At 41.0% G+C, this 22,722-nt stretch overlaps 1 protein-coding gene across 2 annotated transcripts in view; it reads left to right on the top strand.

Moving 5' to 3' along the window:
• Positions 1-22,722, top strand: part of unc13c (unc-13 homolog C (C. elegans)) — an 88,569-nt gene that overhangs the window by 54,389 nt on the left and 11,458 nt on the right. Inside the window, exons 19-28 of one of the 2 annotated variants that reach the window (XM_076077975.1) lie at positions 691-776; positions 10,268-10,394; positions 11,505-11,601; positions 12,402-12,545; positions 12,759-12,836; positions 14,758-14,835; positions 18,730-18,818; positions 19,560-19,697; positions 21,638-21,761; positions 22,649-22,708. In XM_076077975.1, coding sequence (XP_075934090.1) covers positions 691-776; positions 10,268-10,394; positions 11,505-11,601; positions 12,402-12,545; positions 12,759-12,836; positions 14,758-14,835; positions 18,730-18,818; positions 19,560-19,697; positions 21,638-21,761; positions 22,649-22,708 — 1,021 coding nt within the window. The remainder of the gene's footprint in view (positions 1-690; positions 777-10,267; positions 10,395-11,504; positions 11,602-12,401; positions 12,546-12,758; positions 12,837-14,757; positions 14,836-18,729; positions 18,819-19,559; positions 19,698-21,637; positions 21,762-22,648; positions 22,709-22,722) is intronic. The other variant, XM_076077976.1, reaches the window with a different exon arrangement.

The following is a 22,722-nucleotide window of genomic DNA, read 5'->3' as shown; positions in this document are numbered from 1 at the left end:
GCACAAATTTGCCTTCTAATCTCAGTGTTTGTTCCTTCGCTCCATAAAAGAATGTGCTCTAGGCTGGGGAGGGAAGAGGAAAGTGTGTGTGTGTGTGTGTGTGTGTGTGTGTGTACTTGATTTGTTGCCAATGTCCTGCCTGAGCAGATGATTTCTGTTTCAATGGAGATCGTCAGCCAAATGTGTTTTGTTGTCCAGCATAAGTAAAACATTTCCAACTAAATTGACCTTTCTCAGGCCAAGGCCCCGTCATCTATAAATGTCCTCCTATAACTGTCTGAAGATGCGGGTGATTAAACCATTGACACCTCGCATTCAAGCTTTGACTGAAAATCTATAGGCATTCAAAATAGCAGATTACTCTCCAAATAGGTTGCCACCCTCTCTCTCTCTCTCTCTCTCTCTCTCTCTCTCTGTCTCTCTCTCACTCTTTTTTCTTTGTTGTGTCCTTTCCTCTTGCACTTTTTCTCATCTCAATGCCCCGTGCATGCGACACCATTCCGCCCCAATTCAACCAGGTTTGGAGATGACCCTGGATTATTAGATTAAGATATTCACTAACCATGTCTCCTTGCACATCTGTTAAGTCGTTTGTTAGAGATTCAGGCTGGGCCAAGCCATCAGGCCACCCGGTCGAGCGTGTCATTGTACGGAAATGAGTCTGATTGGAATCCGTTTCAATTCCATCAGGTTTCCACAGGAGCTGAATGCGGGCAAGATCAGCGCTGAGATCATGTGGAGCCTCTTTGCCCTGGACATGAAGTATGCAATGGAAGGTGAGTAATGCTGCTGATCAGACAAATTATCTCTTGCTTGAAGGCATGCTTGTATGTGTAAGGGAGTGAATGAGATCTGAAAATAAATGGTGTAAATGGATTGAGTGTTTGTTAAGAATAACACGTTACACTTGATTGTGTAACAATGTGCACAACATCCAGAGTAGTCACTACTGAATGAATAGCTACGTGTTAGCTATTTACTAATTAGCAGTTTATTCTAATTTGTCCCTTCTACTTCCTGAATACCTACTCAGGAAGAACTGTAAAGTGTTACTGTGCTGTACCTCTTTGAATCTGAGTGCTGTTTATTGGCTGGTGTCACAGTGTTGTGTATCGGCTGTGTCTGGCTGTGGTCAGCTCTGCTGCCTATCTAGATTACACTCCTCTGATTTCACTCTATTGATCATTATAGAGGAACTGGAACTTCTTTTAATCAAGATAAACAATTGATTTATGGTATAATCGAAACCAGAAGAGATGCTCAGGTTAGTGTGTTGGTGTGCTACTGTGTGTGTGTGTGTGTGTAGGTGTGTGTGTTCTTGTACTTTGGTAACTATGTGGTCCAATTATCCTCGCAAGCAATATACAAGGGACATGAGTTTTTTTTATTGTAATTTAAGGAACATGTTAGGGTGATTTTCATTCCGGTATTGTGCCTGTGTATCTCCTCAGTCGTAGGTTGGTAGTAGCTGTAAATCAAACAGTTTGAAATCATATCGACAAAATTGAACATAACTGTGGATACATAGCAGCTATTACAAACACAAGTATTGAACTTATTATATTATATTGTAACTGGACCATTAGTATATAAGAATAACTGCCTATTGTTTTGAGGATAAAGGCATAAAAAGGGAATTTTGCACCATATGAAACGAGTGATTTACAATCTGTAATCTAACATGAGCCAAAATAATCAATCAATTTCTTCCACTATCGCTAATTACTCAAGAGTGTAAATCCGTCATTCCATAGCAGTCCTACGGTTCCACAGTTCAACAGTAAATGTGCTGCAAAATGTATTTCACATTTAGGATTCTTGTCATCTTCAGTAATTTAGTATTTTGTCAACACAAGTAAAAAAAAATTTCCAAAGCCAGCAGAGACTCACAGGGATCAAGCAATAAATCTAAGATCTGCTCTGCTGGTAAGAAGATAGATGTGTCTGATTTTAACGGGGGCTTTGACTTCAATCCCCACCTGCTCTATCTCAAACTCAGCTTAGGCTTTATTACCCAGAAATCCTGCAATATGACATGTGCAGCACACACCATGCTCATGTTTTCCCAAGTCCTCTCACTTTTGTATCAAACCAAAGTGTGTAGTTTTATATTTGACTCAGTACAAATGTGCAGCTTCGGCCCCACTTTGACATATATGTTGATGCAGGTGTTTTTTTTATACATATCTTGCTGGGATCCAAGTTGAACCTGTGAACCACCTCGATGTTGAACTAGAAATCACAGAGGCTGTGGTATTTGCAACTTTAATGATGACAGAGGGGGCGGAGAAGAAGCGGTAAGAGAAGCATTGGAGCCAATTGAGGTCAAGGATTGAAAATGCTCTTCAGATTGTGTGTAAGAGGAAGGCAGAGATGCACCAAAATAGCTTGTTGGTGATTTATCCTCATCTACACGGCACGTACCTGCCGCCTTTCTAAGTGCTAAGCCATCTTGGGCCACTATGGTAACCAGGTGCCACTGCAATCTGCAGAGCCTCGATATACCCACACGAAGGACACATATAGATTCTGCCCAATGCAATATGATGTTAAATATGAGGTGGTTTTAAATATGATCTGCTTTTTGGAACCAGAATGTGTATGTGTTATTTTAAAGAGACACAGAGCGTCATTGGTGTGTGGCACATATGGATATGTGTCTACGTTGGTGTATTTTTTACTGAAAACACAGGAGTCAGCCGTCAAGACTACCAGTAGCCTCTATCTTATATGAGTGGTAATGTCGAAGTTACTCAGACTTCCGTTGCCTTTTGTCAGAGATGTTGTTACTTGTTACCTCATCTCTTCCCTTTGCCTGAAGAGAAAAAAAGGCATTGTGAATATGAATTATCCATCAACCTTGTTTCATCATCAGGCAATGCAATAAGCTGAAACTGTGTCTCTGCACTGGAAGGATAGTGACCACTGTATGTTTTGTGTTGTAACACAAACTAGCAGATTTTGCACAAAATCCAATCCCACTGATATTCTGTAAAATGTTGTTTTAAATTGTATAATTAATACATTTTTGATTCCTAAGCTGTTGTTACAAACAAATCCAGAGTTGGCACATGTGTTAGTCCTGTGCGTTGTGTACATAGCCATGGTCATGCATGCATATTAGTGAATTTGAGACTGACTCCCCAGTGGCTAGCTAATGGCTGCCGCTCTGCACTGCACTCATACAGTGGTTAGCTCTTATAACAATATCCAGATCAACGTGGTCATCGTGCAAGTGTATGGCCCACTCTATGGTTCCACCCTAAACACCGAAAGCTCTGTCAGCCCTTTTGCCTTTGTTTGTTTGTGGTTCAGCCGTCTCCATGTTGAGAGCTGTTTGGTGGCAATAGATGTGCTCTGAGTTCCGCATTGCATACAGGAGATTAGCTTGTATTAAATCTATTTTAACGTTAAAGAATATTATAATTCGGATTGTATGTCTGCATATCTGAGTCAGGGCAGCTGGACATGTGACCACCTAGGGTGTTAATGACTGCTACCACAGCAGGTTTCGGTAGGGTGTGTGTTTGTGTGTGTTTGTATGTGTGTGTGTGTGTGTGTGTGTCTGATTTTCCTGAGGGTGTCCGTGTTACAAAAGGAGACAAGAATCATGGATGCACTCAGTCACATATACCCTCTTTCTCGCTCCTTGAGCCTGAACCCTCTTCCCTTGCTGTGCCTCCTCTTGCATCATCTTGTCAGCACATCACTGCCTGCCCACAGCGACACGTGCCAGGAGGACATGACTGTCATGTTCCTCAAAGGAGCACTTTGTATGAATTATTACTAATTTCTTGTTGGTCCTACTGGCTGACGGAGTTCTAGGTTTGGTGTATGTATGCAAGCTCACATATGCATATGCATTCTGCACATACTCCTTTATTCATGCGTGTACCGTCTGTGCAATGAATGATAATAATGAGGTGGTAGGAGTAGGTATACCGAGCCTTTCTCATGCAGACATATAGAAGTAACTGAGAGTGACCTGCTTACATAAGAAAGCACATATAAGTAACTGGTAAGGCAGCTTACAGAGACACCCTAAAGGAGGCGGGCCAGAATGTCCTGCTTTGTTGGTGCGTGTTTCTCCGCTGTGTGTCTGTGTGGCTGTGCAAGTGTTCAGTTGGGCACGTAAGTAAGAAAGAATGAATGAGAATAAAAGAGGAGTCTGTATTTGTACGTGTGTGTGTGTGTGTGTGTTCACGCACACGTGCATGTGCATTACTTAATGAAGTCTCTGATGCATCCTCTGCTTCCTGCTCTTCCTGAGGCCTTTGGTGCCAGAGCTGGTGCAGAAGTGGATACTGCTAATTTTAGCATCTCTGTGTGAATCTCTGAATGTGAGAGAGGGAGAGAGAAGGAGAGCAACCGCGAGAGGTAGGAGGAAAGACAAAGAAAGAGAGGATACAATAAGAAACCATGAAAAGGAGGAGGATGTGAGCGGGTGAATGAATAGGGCTGCAGCAGAAATCAATCAGTCATTCTATTCTTTTCTACCTACATGAGAAACAATGAAAAGGGTACGCTACGGAAGCCCTGAGAGGCAAGGGGAATATATATATTGTTTTGCTCAGAAATGTTGGCCAAAATGATACCTAAAAGATCATGCATTGGAGATAGTGATTCCTACGTAATGAGATTGTACTTGTGGGAGTCACAGTTACACTTAATATAATGAAGAACAAGTAGTGCTACCTCTAGACCTCTGTGATGAAGTTCTACAGTACATGCTGTACATCCACTGTATAGTTGTTTAATGGCTGCGGTCCCTGGAGCAAGTCATTAAAGATCCAATGCTCCAGCAGCCCATTTACTCATCTTCAGCCTGTTGGAACAGCTTTACTCAATAGAATATTTTAATTGAATTGCCTCTGCATGAGTAGTTTTGCTCCGACAGAAAGACATTGTTTATGGAGTTATTGTGTTCTCAAACAGTTTCTAATGCCTCTTTGTAGTTTTCAGCATTGCATAACGCTGCACATTCTATTCTGATCTTTCTGTGCCTCAGCTAACAGCGAATTGCTTTTTATTTTGATGTGTTTTGAGATTTCCCAAATGTTATATTTTGCAGTAGACTTTTGTATTAAAACATCACACCGCAGTGGTGATTCATCAGACTGAAGTAGAGGGGACTCTTACATTATTAAGTCATAGGTTTGCCTGTGTCCTAATGCATTATGTGATTGAGTCACATCAACAGGAGTTAGTGTCTCTGTGGGCTCTGGTGTTATAGCAGAGCTGTGTGAGTCGGCCCCTGTGATACATCTTAGGGGGTCCATTGACAGAACTGGGTCGGAAGCCAAGATGAAGGAATTATGTCACAGGGGAGAACCATACCGGCCTCAGCTGCCACGCTGGTCCTCCAGCCTTTTGTCTTGAATAATCCTGTCCAACCACACGCTTCGAAAGATACATTCACCAAATAGTAATTAAAGTATAAAAATGCTGTGGAGATCCGCTGCAGTTCATCATCATATCCACGGCTTTAAAAATCAATGAGGCAGAGAGTGGGTGAGTCTCCTGTGAGTTTGTCCGTCCCTGTGGGCTGAGTCAGACAGGATGACACCCTCACCAGGGACCTTGAGCCTACTCCTCCCTCAGGACCACCCACACTGTTTATCACCAGCAGTGCACAAAGGCACATACACACATACTAATGTGTATGCGTGCACAGATGCGCATACATGCATAATCTAACACGCACAGACATGCACACACAGATATTATGGCGCTATTTTAACTGCCTGATTGCAATGCTATATGATGTATGCATAAAGACAATGGGAGCGCATTTAGGCACACTTGGCACTTTTGTTTATATTTGTTAACACGTATTCGCAAAAGTGCAGGTGAAATTGAAAATAAATAGGATGGGACTTGAGATGAATCATTATCTTCCCAGCCAGTCACATTATCTACAGCTGTACCGATCCCAATGGTCCATAATGCAAATGTCTCACTAAATGAAAAAGATGCATACTATTGTGGAGAGTGGTATGGTGCGAATGTATGGCGCCACAAGCATGAACAGAAAATCAACCATTATAAGGCAGTTTACATTCTGCAATTACAGTCATAATTCTGCTGTATCACATAATTAAGCTGACAATTCAGCAATCAAACCTGTTGGAAAGATGGCGATGAGGCACGCAGCTGTTGCAGCCGGTAAGCTGATATTTGTGGATGAAAATATAGAGAGAGGATAAGAGTGGTGAGGGTTTAAGTGATGTAGCAAGAAGAGGGATTTTTCATGGAAATATTTAGCTCATTAAAGACTCACCAGCATTCCTGCTATAATTACATTATACTTGCCTTTTTCTTTATCAAAATATGTCAACTGTAGGCGAAGAATTTAAAATTGCGGTAAATATAGAGCTGGTACTCGGGCGTTTATTCTCAACCCTTTGCATAATTCACAGTGTGCAGGGCACAGCGCCTTACGAATGGAAAAAGCACATGTCAAGGTCAATAAAAAAACACATTGTAGCGCTGCTTGCTATAGTCGTGATACAAGGAAAGCTCACAATCAAACATGCCTGCACATAAACAGTATGTGAAATGCTTTTTTTATTTTTAACGTGTCAATCCATGTTGACACCATGAGGAGACTGGATTTGCATAAACAGCATAAATACAAATTAATTAAATTGCCTTTGAAAAGGAATAATTGCCCATTTGAAAAAAAATCTGACACCTCAGCTTTTCAATGTAATTCCTGTCATGGAAATGAAATTCAGATGAATGATAAATTAATCACATTCAACGGCCTGTAATAACATTGAGGAGGTTTTGACTGTTTAAAAACACAAGAAATGTCTCTCGCCTCCAACATTATTAGGTGGAAGTCTTACCTATAAAAAAATTCAGAACCATTTTCAATAAAAAAAACAGATGAAGTTAGGCGTCTTCTGTATGTTTTAATGCAGTATCTTTAAAACACTGCCCCCCTGCGGCCTCATTTCCCTCAGATTCTCTCCCCTATTCAAACAATCACATTGGGCCCAGTTAATAGAAAATTACATCCTTTTGCTTTCATTCAGATTGTGCAAAGAAGCGCATTCTGTCCCTCTCTGCCTCCATTTTCTAGAAAGAGGATATGAGCTTTATCACTCCTAACGTGAAGAGTTTGGAAAGACGGAAGCTTTTCAAGAACATGACACTCCTTTAACCTCTGGCATACATTTCTGTCTTCAAACCACAGATTTTGAAGCTTGAAATCGAATTGTTTTAGCAGCATTGAAGTTTGTCAGAGTATGTATCCAATTATCTTTTGTGATTCCGGGTAAAATTCCTACTTGTAGACATGAAACATAGGAATAAAATGGGATCTCCCATGGTTGTACATTTCTGCTTAGTATGAGCATCTTCTAAAGCCACCGTCACAACAATAAGTTGTTGTAACTTTAACATACACAAGCAGAAAACTCAAGACTGATCCAACTCATTTCATGCTGTTTGTACTTTTGTTACAGTAAATTAATCTCCCTTCATAGATTTTATGTCTAGTACAATAGCTGTAGATAATACTAACTCTTGCCTGTAGATAATGCTAACTCTTGCCTTAACTCTGATGCATTGAAAACTTCCAGTCAAGCAGTACTGTATTGTTTTGGAAACAGAAACAAATGATTATGTGGGGCAGTAGAAACCTACTGTATTGATTACGTACAGGTATATACTATGGGCAGTATGTGTATGTGTACTGTACCAAGCTAGCAGCACCTGTCTGGCAGCACCAAAGAAAACACTTGCTGACCTCAACTGTGCTGTCTCCTAACTGACCTCCATCTGCTTGGAAAGAAAGGTTGACAAACTGTGATTGTGTGTGCATGTGTGTCCATCCTGTATGTGTATAAGCTGCCTTGAAGTGCCAACTCAGTAAGTGGCACAGCCAGAGTGGATACCACAGCTCAGATAGTAAACAGCCTCTGCGGCAGAATACCTGCAGGCCGTCTGTTGTAAAACAATCTCGACTCAAATATTCACAATGTTTAAGCCACCTGCTCCTTCAGTGACACAGACTGACTAGGTGAATCCAGGTGAAACCTTAAATCCCATGGCAATTTCAGCCATCAAAACCACTTCGTTCTTGAAGGTTAGGTCTTGATGAAAGAAGTGATCCTCGCCATTTCTCAGTGTTTGGCTTCCAAAATAATTAACCCCGAGGCGCTGGTATCATTGTGGCTTTTCATATCAGCCATCGGCAGGACATTGCAGAACTTTAAACAGTCCCCTAGTGTGACTCCTTGGATTTGTTAGAATATAATTAGAAGTTCAAATCTATATGTGCGAGTTGAACAAACTACACCTCAGACATTTAGTGTATAAGTGGATCAAATGACTTGAAACAGGCTTGCTGCTCAAAGGCACTTCTCATATCATGGGATATTTAAAGATGTTAGTCTGTGCTGTTTCATAGACGCATCTCGCTAAGACCACTTATACCCGTACTGTGATTTTCAGCTAATCAAGGCTCTGTTTCTGACACTATGTGTACCTATGTGCTAAGGCAACTATCCACCTTTTCTTATACAATGTCTTCAACAAATTTGTCTTCTACAAATTTGAAGAAGATCCTTATTCTAAAGTTACACCAAAACACACATATGTGTGTGTGCACACACATACATGCTGTATATGACAACCTGCCCCTGTTATTTTAATGATGTTTTCTGTAAAGTGCGGTCTTACCTCGGTGGCAAAAATAGTGATGAAATGAGAAGTAACTGATATCAGACTGACTTGAGTGGAGCATTCAGAATCTCATCCATTCCAAGGAGTCAAATATTGCATTGTGCATTTGAATACATTATCCACAGGTAGATATGTTAATTACACGTAAATATTTTTCCTCCAAGCTTAGTGAGGAGTGTAGGCTGGTAAGCTTTGCACTATTCATCAGAGTAAGCACAAAGGTTCTTCTCAGGCTTAAGACACGACAGCCAGGGTGCAATGCGTGGATTTAAACACGTCTTTGATGTTGTGTGAATGTATGAATCCTGTATATGCAAAACAGTGTGTGACTATCACAATCCTTTAAACTCCCAACTTCTCTGGACTTGTATCCAGGTATAGCCAAATTGTGTCTCAGTACAGCTGAGATGGATTGGAGTTCACACCTGGCAAATCCAATATGTCTCAAATGTGTCTGAAATACCCATTTATGATCAGATGTAGCTTCACCAAACCCCACATTTTCAGCGGTGGAAATCTGTAACAGCTGCTGAACCAATAATAGACTCCTGCACTGTGCCATAGAGAAAGGGATCGTATGGCTATGTCACAGAGAGCAGTTAAGAGGGAAAGAGAGGCCATTCTAAGCATGTGAACAAACCACCCATGCCATTTTTGGCCATACTAGTGGCATAGCTCAGTGAATAGCAATGGTGGTTGGTCAATCCAGACTGAAATATCTCAACAACTATTGTGTGTATTGCCATGAAATTTTGTACTGGGAAGAAAGATGTTTTTTTCTCAGTTCTGTGTTGAGTGCTGTTCAGCAAATGTTAGCATACAATGTTTCCTATCGCCTCTGTTTCTTCTCATCCTTCTTAATGCTGTTGTCTCATCTGTAGCAATGTGTAGCAAAGAACATTTGGTTTACCCACCACTGCAGTTGCAGAATGATTTTCCTCTCGTTGTCTTTTTCGCCCATGTTTTTTTTTTTTTGTCTCATCCAACTTCATAGGTTTCCTTTCTTTTCCCACATCTCTTGTTTCCTCTCTTGGAACATCACCATCCATCCCTCCTCCAGGAGATCCCATGGAAATGTTTAATTGTTCTGAAATGTCTACATTGAGCTAAACTAAATGACTCAGCAGCGTTGTCTGCTGCAATGAAAGTCTAATCCATTTTAGCTTCAGTTTGTTTGCAGTCATTCAGAGGCTTTCTTTCCTTTGAAGGGAGCTGGATACTGTCGCTAGCTTGGTGTTATTTTCTTATTCTTTGATAGCTCAAGGTTGTACATCATTACGGTTAAGGTGTCCGATGCAAATCAAACACTGCTGGTCGGATCTGTTTTATGCTTATTAAGATATTTGCACACTTCTATTAGTGTGTGAGTGTGTGTCTATACTTGAGTTTTTGTGAAGAAAGAAGCAGGAACTGAGGTGCTGCTTTCTGTCCAAATCACATGAAACTCATTGACTATATTGTATACTGACAATTTAACATGCTCTATGGTTAATTCAGAGTCTGAGAATCAAGACTTCAGTGGATATACTCTATATGCTAACGTGTGCTTCTCATGTTTTAATCAACATTACAGAGCATGACAAGCACCGCCTATGCAAAAGTACTGAATACATGAATCTTCACTTCAAAGTCAAATGGTTCCATAATGAGTATGTTCGTGACCTGCCCGCCTTCAAGAATGTCCCGCCTGAGTATTCTCTGTAAGTATCCTCTTTTTTCACCTACATATAGCGGATTAATTTACCTATGAACTGAACCGATTTACGCCACACGTGTCACAGACTTAGTGAGGTGAGGTTTTGCAGTAGAGACTGAAAGGAGCAGTGGATATATATACATATGTAGATTAATCTCTGTGGAACCCCACAGGAAACTATTTTGCAGCCTAAAAAAACATTTCTCAATAATTTAATTAATATATTTTAATCATATTCCAGTACTACAGAAAACCACAAGGAGAAAGATTATGTAATGGTCAACAGTAAGACTATCAATCATAGTAGTTCAGATCAAGACTAAATCTGTAAAACTGTCATGTTCATGTAATCTGTGCTGGCAGTTCTTTTTTTTTCCAGCAAGACGTTTTCCAAACAAGCTGATCATGAACTATTTTGGATGAGGAGAAAAAATGTATAACCTAAAAGCACGTTATTCTTTACCCATAACTCTGTTTTCCATTGTGCATGCATAAAGCAGGGATAGCTGCAATTTAAACACGTGTAATGCAAGCAGGGAACGCAATGACCTCTCCCGTCCTGCCAGTTTGTCAGAGTAATGACTCCCCCTCCCCCTCTCGAGTCACTCAAACACTATCTCAAACAGGATTCATTCTTCCAGAGTTATGTACATACAAACACACACACACACACACACACACAGACACACAGTCTTTCTCTTTCGTGTGTCTGTCTCTCTTCTCTTTCTCTGTCACCACACAAACCTTATTTATTGGCTGTCCCTCCTGTAGCAGATGCCCTTAGCCAGAGTTCAAAGTAGTTTTGGGGGGGGACATCTGTTGCTCTGAGGACAAGCTCAGGCACCATATTACACAAGGAAATGGCAAAGTGAAACAAACAGAACAGCATTATTATTCCACTTACAAATGTACTTCCTCATCCACCCCGGCCTGTCCTCTGCTGTCGTCTGTCTGAGCCTCGCAGTCGAATCTGTCGACTAACGGAAACCTGATATCCTGGATTTCAGCCTTGGCCAAAACCACACTGAAATCTGCTAGGTCTTAGGCGAATGCTAACAAAACAACTTCCCACTATGATTTTACCATTCAATTAAGGAAAGTGTTTCTTTTTTAGGTGGTTCGAGCCATTTGTAATTCAGTGGCTTGCTGAGAACGAGGACGTTGCCATGGATTTCCTCAATGGAGCACTGGAAAGGGACAAGAAAGATGGAGTGAGTATAACATTGAATTATTTCTCAATGTATAACTTTATATTTAACCAACCAAGCCACTTAAGACTGTGACTTATTCAGAAGGACAGTCTGCTTAGACTGAATTTACTGAAGAGTGTGTGGGGGATAAAAGACATTTTGCTGTAAAAAAACAATCCTCGCCCGGAGGCATCATTCCTGATAAAAACAGGAAGCAAAACATGATTTTCAGGGCAGTAAAAGGCGTATGATGAGAGAAAATGTGCCCAAGCTTCACAAAACAAGTTGGACACTTGCATCTTCTAGCTTAACATATAAAAGCATTGCACAGCACTATATATTTATGATTTACGCGCTTGATTTGTGTAACCCAGAATGTCCACTAAATAACGTTTGTAGTTAAAACCATGATTCATCTTTACTGTAACACACGAAACATGGAATTGAACGAGACTTTTATCTCAATCATGAATTAACGCAGGAATTCATACGTGTCAAAGATATAACTCTGTAGTGTTTAAGTGTTAAATGTTTATAGTGCACCTCAGATGTTACTGAGTATTCATGTGTAAAGGGTTAACAGTACACCTTCTAGTTAGTAATTTGCAGTAAGTGGTCTAGATTGCTCTGCGAGTGATGTAATTATGAAGTAATTGGTACGTTAGTCTATGTTCTCTTTACCGTGCCTTAATAATGTCTCACAAGGTGCTTAAAGGTCTTAAGTCTACATCTGTATCTTTCTCTCGTTTCCTTCTTCCAACATCCCCATCACTCTCTCTACCCTCATGTCGCTCTCTCTCCCCCTCTCTATCCTGCAACAGTTCCAGCAAACCTCGGAGCACGCCCTCTTTTCATGTTCGGTGGTTGATGTGTTCACTCAACTAAACCAGAGTTTTGAGATTATCAAGAAGCTGGAGTGTCCAAACCCACAGGCTCTGGCTCATTTCATGTGCCGATTCGCGAAGGTCAGGCTCTTTGGAACCCCCCTCCTGTGGAGAGTATAAACTCATAGTTAAAGAGTTTGCCATTGAGTTGAGGAGAGACTGTGGTATATTTATTCAGTTTGATATTATCTAGTTATTAGGTTGTGACTGCTTACATTTTTTCAATGAGTTCCAGAAATTGAATAATAGAACAGCCAACAAACTGTAATTATAACATTGTCTCTTTCCCTACAGACTATCAACAAAGTTCTTCTGCAGTACGCTGTAATCATATCCAAGGACTTTCCTTTGTATTTGAGTAAGGAGAACGTGGTAAGTACCCAGTCAAAGTCTGCTAGTGTTAATAGCAAAGTTTACATCGATTGTGTTGGTTTGAAATGCAAATATGGTTTGTCAGATGATGGTGTCCCCGTGATGACGGTCTCTAACAGCAGTGTGTATGGGAAGAATGTCAGTTCGCAGCCCAGGCGGTTCACAGTGAACCCTGCTCTGCCTTCTGTAATGCACTTCATGAATTGTCTCTAGGTCCCCTCTCTCTCCCTGTTCCAACTCTCAATCTGTCCTTTCAAATGAAGGCAAATATCTGAAAAAATGTAAACAGAAAAACAAAAAGCGTCTTTATTAACCGAGATGCAATTATTCATCTCACAATCCATAGCTGGCAAAAGTCACTGGTGTTTTCTGGGCTTTTTGTCCATTATTTAATGTGATGGATGACTAAATGCAGAGCCTTCTGAGTGGCCTCATTATCCTTGCTGGTCTTTGAGGTTGAAGTGAGAGATAACACACAGGATGCTAGCGGAGGAGGCAGATGCTTCTTTGCAGTGTTGACAGGCTCATTACTATTGTTCCAGAGAAAGCATTAAAATCTCCCTCCCAGAGACAGGGCTGAACAGACAGATGACGGAAGGAAGGAAATAAGAGGCAGATGGAGTTGTACAGTGGCAGGATTACATCAAATTAAATCTAAGCTCTAATTTGTTAGACTGTCACGTATATATAGTACATGACCCACATCTTAGCCATTTTTTACCAAGAACGTACTTGTGTGTCTGTCTTTCCCACCAACAAACAGACACATACATTATAGCAGTGCAGTTATTGCATTAGTTAAGATGAGGATTTAGAGCAGTGCTTTCCAACTTTCCTTTATTATTGCGACCGCTGCAACAAAGGCCATAGTGTGGACATCAGTTTTTAAAGGTTTGTTCTTGCTTCAGTTTGCCTTAACTATTTTCAAAATCCTCAACAAACAATATTTTACATAAAAAAGCACACATTTGACATTGGTGGAGAGGTGCACCCTGGGCAGGAGTTTGCCAGTAAATCACGAGACTGACACATGAAGCCAAACAAAGTTTCACACTCAAATTCACACCTACCAGAACTTTTGAGTTTCCAGTTAACCTAACCTTCATGTTTTTGGACTGTGGGAGGAAGTCTGAGCACCCTGCGAAAACCCAAACAGGCACAGGGAGAACATGCAAACTCCACACAGAAATGCCCCAGCTTGCCAGCTAGCTCAAATCTACAACTTTCACCCTCTGTCAAATCACAAACATGTAGCTGAGGGAAATCTCCATTGCTTTTATTTAGATTGAGAATATCTCGTCACTCCCTTACAAATATGTTCACAGATCTATTGGAGAACAAGCCATTATGTGCTGCCGCAGAGACACTATTGGCTGCTTTGTGGATTGAAAGACACCAATCTTGTCCTGTGGGCACAGACTAAACATTTTACTACCATCCATTACCACTATCATAATTATGGGGTGTTGTATTTTTGTCAGTTGTTTTTTGGGCAGATAATGTACTGACTGAAAGCTCTGAAGAATTGCTCACAGTCTCCATAAAAAGCAACGTGATTGATGTCTGTCATCTGTTAAACTTGTTGTGCGGCTGAGAATCGATAATGCTCGACATACTCACTGCAGACATTCCTCTCCCTGTTTTATTATGTATTGCGTTTCCCTGCTGACTGTCGATATCATGCTGAAAGTGTCAGAAAATCAAAATCAGTTTACTCGTTCTACCCTTCTGACAATGTGTTGCAATTACTTGGGCTAGTCTCAAGTGTACGATGTCAATAGCTGTAAAAAAAAAACAAGGAAAATCATGTTCTAGGTTTTTGTTGGATGTCAACACTGTTATATAGTATCAATGTGCAGTATAGTTGGTTGTACTACACAAACAATCTAGTTTTATCATTAATATACTTGTACTTTTACAGCCCTGCATCATCCTCAACAACATTCAGCAGCTCCGCGTCCAACTGGAGAAGATGTTTGAGTCCATGGGTGGCAAACAGGTCTGTGCCTACTTAAGTGTATCCGTCAGCTGTGTCTATGTCACCTTTTGAGGCAATTCACTTTTAATTAAATGAGATTTTCCATCAGGACTTAAACTTTTTTTTTTTTTTTTTTTTTTATGTATAAATTATTACAATGTAGTACTGCAAAGATCTGCATTCTTCCACTGGAAGGTGAAACCACAGGGTTAGCTAAAGAACAGTGTTCCCAAGGCTTCAAAGGATTCAGTGTCTTTCAATAGGACACTTCAGCAAGGTCGATGCCAGGCTTAAACCTCCATCCTCAGATCAGCTCTTTGCCGTGAAATAAATGCTGTGTCATGATCATGTAAATGTAAAAGACATTTATATGAAGTGAAAGTGAACTGACCAGACATGTAGTTCAGTTTGCTAAAGTCACCTTTTTGACTTCTACCTCACCTAAAGTTTCTCAATAACTTCCTTTGTACCCAGTCACTACTCCCCTTCCACTAACCCCCCTTGTGTATAATGTGTTTCCTTTTTGTAAACATTGAATTAAAACCCTATAAATCTATGTATTGGGTTTGAAACAACGTTGAGTATTTTCCCTGTCAGTCTATCCCGAGAAGCAGCAGCCTCGGCTTCTTATGACTTACACGCATGTTTCTCTTCTCCAGTATCTAACGCCTGTCTTGCCTTGCGTTTTGTCTCCCGTCGTTGTGTCTTCTGTTTCCCCCCATTTCCTTTCTGTGCTCTCTCTCTCTGTCTCCAGGAGGAGGGGGTTGTGTCCTTCTGTAAGGTGTGTGTAATAGGACCCCGTCAACACCCCTTCCCACCATTTACCAAATGATACCAAAAAGCACGCCCCCTCCCCCCTGTTCCTCCCCGCCACCCCTCACACGCTTCTCACCCCACTCCCCAAACCCCTCCAGCAGCATGTGCCACAGAGCATATGGAATCTCAATTACCCATCACCCCTCTGGAAAGGCAGCTCAAGCTCACCATCCCGAGCGCTCTGGGGATAGTGGCTCAACCTACCCGATCCCATCTTTATTTTTAGCTTGCATTTTTTTCCCCTTCTGACACTTCTTTATCCATGGCTAATTTAGAATTGCCATATTTATTTTAGTCTGTTGTTCCTCGTATTTCTTTCTAGCGCAAAAAGTGGAGTCAGAGGCTCGCCCAGTTGCTGGCTGTGGTTTTGATCATCTCTATCCATTCCCCAGGCTGCAGCCACAAAATGCTTCTGACAGGATTTTTCAGACCGTGTTTAATGAGCTTCTCAAACACTTACAAATCTCTCCAGCTGTGTCCTCAGCTGATGTGCTGCTACCTCCCCACAGTTAGCAGTTCTACAGACCTTTCCTGGATCACTCCCAGACCATTATTGTCTGAAGAATAATGACACCAGAAGTCCTGAACTCCCTTCGAAAATCATGGATATTCATTGTCAATGGACAATCCGGTATATCTTTAAGAACATCTTAAGTAATTTATCTTGAATACTAATTATGCAGCTAAGGTGTATTTCAGTTTAAAGTTTTCCCTTAGTTTCCTCTCTTCATAGTAGCCTATTTATTACAGAATAGTTTCCTATCAATTAACTCCCAGAGAGCAAATGTAATTACCAAGAGCTGTTATTATAGCATTACCAATAACAGAGATTAGCAATCATCTCTTACAGTGCCCACATTCATGGACTGATTTCTCTAGATTGATATCAGGCTATATTTTGGATGCCGGCCTGTTTGCTAATATGTTTTTCTCACTTTAGAGATGGTAGTTATTAAACCTTTATTTACTTGGCACTGTTCAGGACAAACTATATTTCGCAATAGTCACCCTGCCAGAGAGTAGATATTGTATTATTGAAACAGGCAAAAGGGAAGCAAAGCTGGGCTGCTGTTGATAGGCTGACAGCCAGGATAGAGTTTGTGCACTCTGGGGGACTATCTGTCAGCTTCCAGTGAAACTAGCTACCGTGGAGGTGCCAGGTGTTCTACACATTCTACAAGTGATGTTTCCTTTGCATAACGTTATATCACCATGATGAAAAATATAGGTAATCCCTAATGAATGGCGCGTGAAAGACATTAGATCGGATCTATTCTGGTATAGCCAATATACATTAATATAAATAGCATTCATCGTTTTATTTCTCGACATTGTATCCCATTTTAAGACACTCCAAGACCTTCATTAACCTGACATTTTAGAGGATGAACCTTAGATATTTTGCAACTAAACAACTGCCTCACTTGGCAAGTCAAAGTAGCTTTGAATGGAGGCCTTTCATCCTGGTAGACATTTGACTTGAGCAACAGGAACCACACACAGACTCAGAATGGAATATTTTCTCTCAGGAGATGACAGGTGCCTTGGTTTATATAGCGGGGTGAATGTCCTTTAGCAGCATTCACATTAAGACACAGTGTTCCTGGAAATGAAATGGAGAATCTCAATTTCAGAGACTGCCAAGCTGCAGATTAGAGCCCAGTCACAAACTTTACCCAGGCCAAGAGGAACTGATAATAGACCAAGGCCTCCAGTGTTTTTCTGCTATCACTTGAAGAGATGTTATCTGTTACTCAAAGACTAAAATAACTCGAACCTCTATGGTCAATTTCCTCTGTGACAGGAAAATCTCGAATGCTGTGATCATTTCCATTGAGGTAACAGCAGTACGAATGTGTGCACACGTGACCACACGCACGCACATTAAACAATCCCCTGTGCGCTGCAGATAAGAGGCATGTCTGCAAACTAACAATATCTATAAACGGTTTAGTTTACATATCTGCTTCCCAGCTGAGCCATCCGCCATAATAATGTGCGAGATGAGCGGCTTCGTGGCTAAGCTTACCGGTTCTAATATGACGATCTGTCATGCATGTGGTGCGGTGCCTGTCCTGACACATCCATCTCAGGCACTGAGCCTCTGCGACGTGTGTTCTCCACCCCCATCCAAAACATCAATGTTTAGACATTTGTACATGGCAACCGTAATTCATAAACACTAAGATCAACCGTGATGCAGATGCACTCATACATGCAGTTGCTTACCGACGCACAAATACACTCGCACAAAGCACAGCACATGTTTCCCATATCCACCCATGCATTTGCTTATAATAGGCCCAAAACCACAGAGAACACAAACATCTGCACATCCATCACATGCACATGCATACAAATGGTGCTGCAGAAACCCAATACATGCCATGCATGGGCATATACACGCTGTAAATCAATTATGCAAATGTCTTTGTGTGAGCTGGTATATGGAAAATTCTTCATTGCAAGGTCATGTTGGATTTTTCAGAATATCATACCAGATATTTAGGAACATAGTACATGTTTTAGACGGCTAATTATAGCTATTTAGTTAAAACAACATCTCCTGAATAATGAACAAAATATTGGAAAGTTGCACACTCAAATGAATTAAGTCAAACAAACACATGCAGCAACAATTTCTGAGGAGGATCTCAGTATCAGAACATCTGTAGATAAACAGATAAACAGGATTTATGTATATATGACAGTAAGCTTTTTCCCCTAATATGTTACAATGTCAGGGCTACCTGACAGCAGACTTTCTCTACTGTAACTTGTGTAGTAGTGCACAAAAACATTTCCTTTTGAGAGGCTACTAGCTGGCTGCTTCTTTGCCTTGTCTCTTGACTCGGGCAAGCAGTCATCATTGCAGCGCTCGGAGGTGAGCCGTCCATTTGTATTCAGAACGTCGCTCGGCACAGATGGCAGGCAAAATGAGTGGGAGGCCACCAGCGAGGCAGGTTACCTCTCCTCTGTACCTGTTGTCTCGCCATCTAACACCCCCACCCCAGTTGAGGCAGAGATGCAGCGCTCTAGTCAGTGTGGGCTAATGTATGCAGTGTAATGATGTAGTAACTGCTTATTTTCCACTGACAGCTGGATGCAGAGGCCAGTGATCTACTTAAGGAGCTGCAGAATAAACTCAACACAGTGCTGGATGAGCTCAGCGGAGTGTTCGGCTCCAGGTGAGCATTATTGTGACTCAAAGTGTGTGTGTTGGAGATCATTTTCATTAAGGTTAACGTAGCCATTCATTTCTTCTTCTTTCAAAGAATGTGTACTACAAGACTGCTTAGTTGCTTAGTTAAAATATAGTTGACCTGAAGTCTTGCTGTGCACCATGCTTGTGTCAAGTTCACACTACACGACTTTCAAAATGTTCAGACTTGCTGTCTTGCAATCGGAAGTTTTGGGCCCAATCCCAAATGCCCCCCCCCCCCCCCCCCCCCCCTAAAGTCTTAAACCCTGAACCCTCAGGGACTTAACTGACATCACCTGTTAAATGGTGAGTGTGAGAGGCTGCAAGGGCTTGAAATGGTATCAATAAAAATGGGACAGCACTTTGCGGCGACTTATCACCTAAACCTGATGACACCAAAGCATGTTATGTACAATTGTGGGTTTTTTACTTCACATTTCTACTCCCTAGCATACTAGATATCTGGAATGCATCTGTGATGCACCGGGGAGTATCTCGGCTCGCGTCTTTCAACGCAGATTTGCCTCTGATCTGGGGCTTTTGTCCAGGAGCTCCAAAAACTGTTAAGGGTGAAAGTTGTGTAATATGAACTAGGCATTAGTGTGCACAGCAAGTTGCTAAACATTTCATCATGAACAAGGCACCCCTGCTCTTATCACCTTTTCAGTAATCGGATAGGACCGGCGAGCTAGCAGGATTTAAGGGATTGTTTTTTTCTATCACACAGTTTCAAAGGTGTGATCGAGGATTGTGTGAAGCAGATGAACCAGGAGCTGGTTCAGATGAAAGGTACGGCCAAAGGGAGCAACGCTGCCATGGATGCAGAGACTGTCCTCCGGCCTCTTATGGACCTCCTGGATAAAAAGTTAGTATTTACTGGATGCAAGGTCAGAGTGTAACCTTTAACATGTGATGCAATTTTGTACCTTGGTGCTAACCAAGTGCCAACCTCTTTTACAAACCAATTGAAAGTCATTAATTCAGGCATCAATAGGCTAAACCATCTACTGCCGTCAAGTTTGACAGTTTGGGCCTTGAGGTGATGTCAAAATAGGATTTCACCCGGTAAAATGCACTCTAGTAAGAAGCGTGGCGAGTGGGCTAACATATTTAGACTTGTTTTTATTTACAGTTATTCATTTCTGGCACTGTACATGTACTCACTGCTTTTTCTGTTGCTAGTATTCATTCAGTTATTTCACAAATGATAACACAATTTCCTAAATGACAGGCCAATTCCTTATCTTGCGCGGCAGCTGGATTCTAGCATTGTTATGAGTTGATGCAATAATAACATATCACTAGAAAATCCATCTCATCAGACATCAAATAATGTCCAGCAAGCTTGTGCACGGACAAATCTGTGTGCTAAGAGGAGTTACTGGCAGCTACTGGCTTTGCTTAGGTGTGTGTGTGATGCGACACAGAGGGGCGACTGTTGTTCTAAACAACATGGGGACTCCAATAGAGGTTAGCATAGATACTACTATAGTATCAGTTATATAGGAACTGGAGAGTATTTATTCACTGAGAGAACAGCAATGAACGGCACTGGAAGCATTTCTTGATGGGAAAAGTTGTTTCGCTTTTCTACCGACTGATGGTTCATCCAATCACTTGCCAAGTATTTTGTGAAAGTGCCCGCCCTTTTCCAAACAGTTTCCAATGACAGCTTCTCAGATGGTTCTGTGTAACAATCCATCTGGTGGGTCAGGTTAGCCAATCCCACCGCATCATTCAAACTGACTGGTATCAAAATTCACTCAGATTGAACTCTGTGCGATAGTACCTGCAGAGTTTCTGAATCGTTCGATTGGTCAATGTTAATTTTTGTGTGAGGTGGTTGTATCAGAATCTATAAGGTCAAGTTGATTAATAGATACACACATTTCAGCTACCTCTACCCACTGTGTATAACCTGTCTTCTCAAAACTAAGGACCATTTTCTTATGCAACCAAGGCTGGACTATCCAACTGGTCAAAGTGGCCAAAAGTCCCAGCTTTACTGCATGTCAATTGGCTTAAGTTACTTAATCAATTCCATAACTGTGTTGTGTGGGACCACTAACGTACAATATCAACAATGGTGAGTCCTACATTACTAACTAATGATGGTCCTGTCTTATAGATGCGCATGTGTCGAAATCTAGTTTTGATGTAGGTATTGAAGTAGTTGAAGCAACGGGTGCTTATAAATGGCACTGAGGTGGTAGGTGAGGTAGTCAGGGGCCCAACAGCACTCAACAGATTTCAACCAATGATGAGTTTTTCCAGTTCCATTTTATTTCTATTTCTGTTTCTATTTCCAGTTTACTTTTTGATAAATAAAAAATAAATATAATACCCAATAAAATGAATACAGCAGTACAATGATTACTACTATTTTGCAATTATTTTTAGACCAGGATTATCTGTTAGTGTCTTCAACCTTCAAGGACTATATTTTTTGTCATTCTTGAAAGAACCATAGCGCTGATATGCTTCAACTGAACTCTGGGAATCGCTCTCAACGATTTGTCAAAGCAACATTGAGGCCAATGGGGTATTACAGGGAATCCTCTTAATGATATGGAAATACCAAATCCTTCCTCTTGTCTCTGAGACCCTGCTTGCACAATAGGGTGAGATTAAAGCATAAAGCTGCCGCATTCAATCTATGAATCACAGGTGTTTTTTTCCTTTTCTTTAATCATATTATTTATTAAAGCGTCATCACTCATTGTTGTCATTAGCCGTGCTGGCTCAGTTTGAGACACGTGCTTTGAGTGTTGACCTGACAAATGCTCTTCTTTTGCCGCTTTGCAGTTTGATGTTATTTGCCAAGATTTGTGAGAAGACAGTGCTGAAACGAGTCCTCAAAGAGCTTTGGAAAATCGTGCTGAACACCATCGAGAGAACAATTGTTCTGCCTCCACTGAGTGACCAGAGTGTGAGTTTGATCAATGATCTGTTTTTCCCTTATTCTGTTACTCTTTTATCTCTTGGCATGCCCTCCACTTCCCTCCACCTGTCTCTCTCTCTTTCTCTCTCTCTCTCTCTCTCTCTCTTTCATATCCTCCATCTGTTCAGCTCTCTCATGCTCCTGCATAACATACAAATTACTGTACTAAATCTTCACACACGTGGAGTGAATTGTTAATCCTTCTGTTAGAGCTGGGTTGACATTTTTCATCTCAGGAATATTGTATTTATTGTTTTGTTGGTTTTGGTTTATTGTCTATGGCAACATGAAAGCGTACTTTAATGGCATCATGTCAAGCAGTTTTTCAACATTTTCATCTCCATGGCACTTGGAGTTTCCAAAATAACTAGCTTTAAAGATGTAATGTGATGTGATGCAAAGCCACCTGCTCCAAAGAAATAGGTCTACCTGGTCCAAACAATCTAAAAAATATTTAAAAAAAGAAGCCAACTACTTACTAACAGCAAGGCAAGAATACATTACATTTGACCAAATTGCTAAAACACTGAGAACTGGACTTTAAAATAACACTGCTATTCTTATAATCTCCACGTGTGGCGACGGCCTAATGTGTGCATTAGCCATCTGTGTGTTTACTGTTCCACCAACCGGGGGCTGTTCTGTACAGTTCAGTACACTGAACCCAGTGCCACGTCAAACCCCAGCTCCAGGAGTCACAGCAGGCTGGGTCTTAATTGGGTTTAAAACACAATTACATTAATGAGTTAATGTTTAACATTTTACCCCTTCATCTTTTGTTGCTTGGTTTTTTTTTTTATCATGTTTTTTTCATATTCATCTATTGAGTGTTTATTTTCCTTGCGTTAACGGAAACATATCTGTCTGTTCAACAGCAGGGAGCTCAGATGATCTTCAATGCTGCCAAGGACTTGGGACAGCTGTCCAAACTGAAGGTAATTTTTGGATG

Source organism: Anarhichas minor, unplaced genomic scaffold (genome assembly GCF_050575085.1).
Source record: "Anarhichas minor isolate MPS153535 unplaced genomic scaffold, ASM5057508v1 ptg000062l, whole genome shotgun sequence".
Lineage (NCBI taxonomy): Eukaryota > Metazoa > Chordata > Actinopteri > Perciformes > Anarhichadidae > Anarhichas > Anarhichas minor.
Note: the sequence above shows the minus strand (reverse complement) of the source record. Positions and strands in the feature narration are given on the sequence as shown.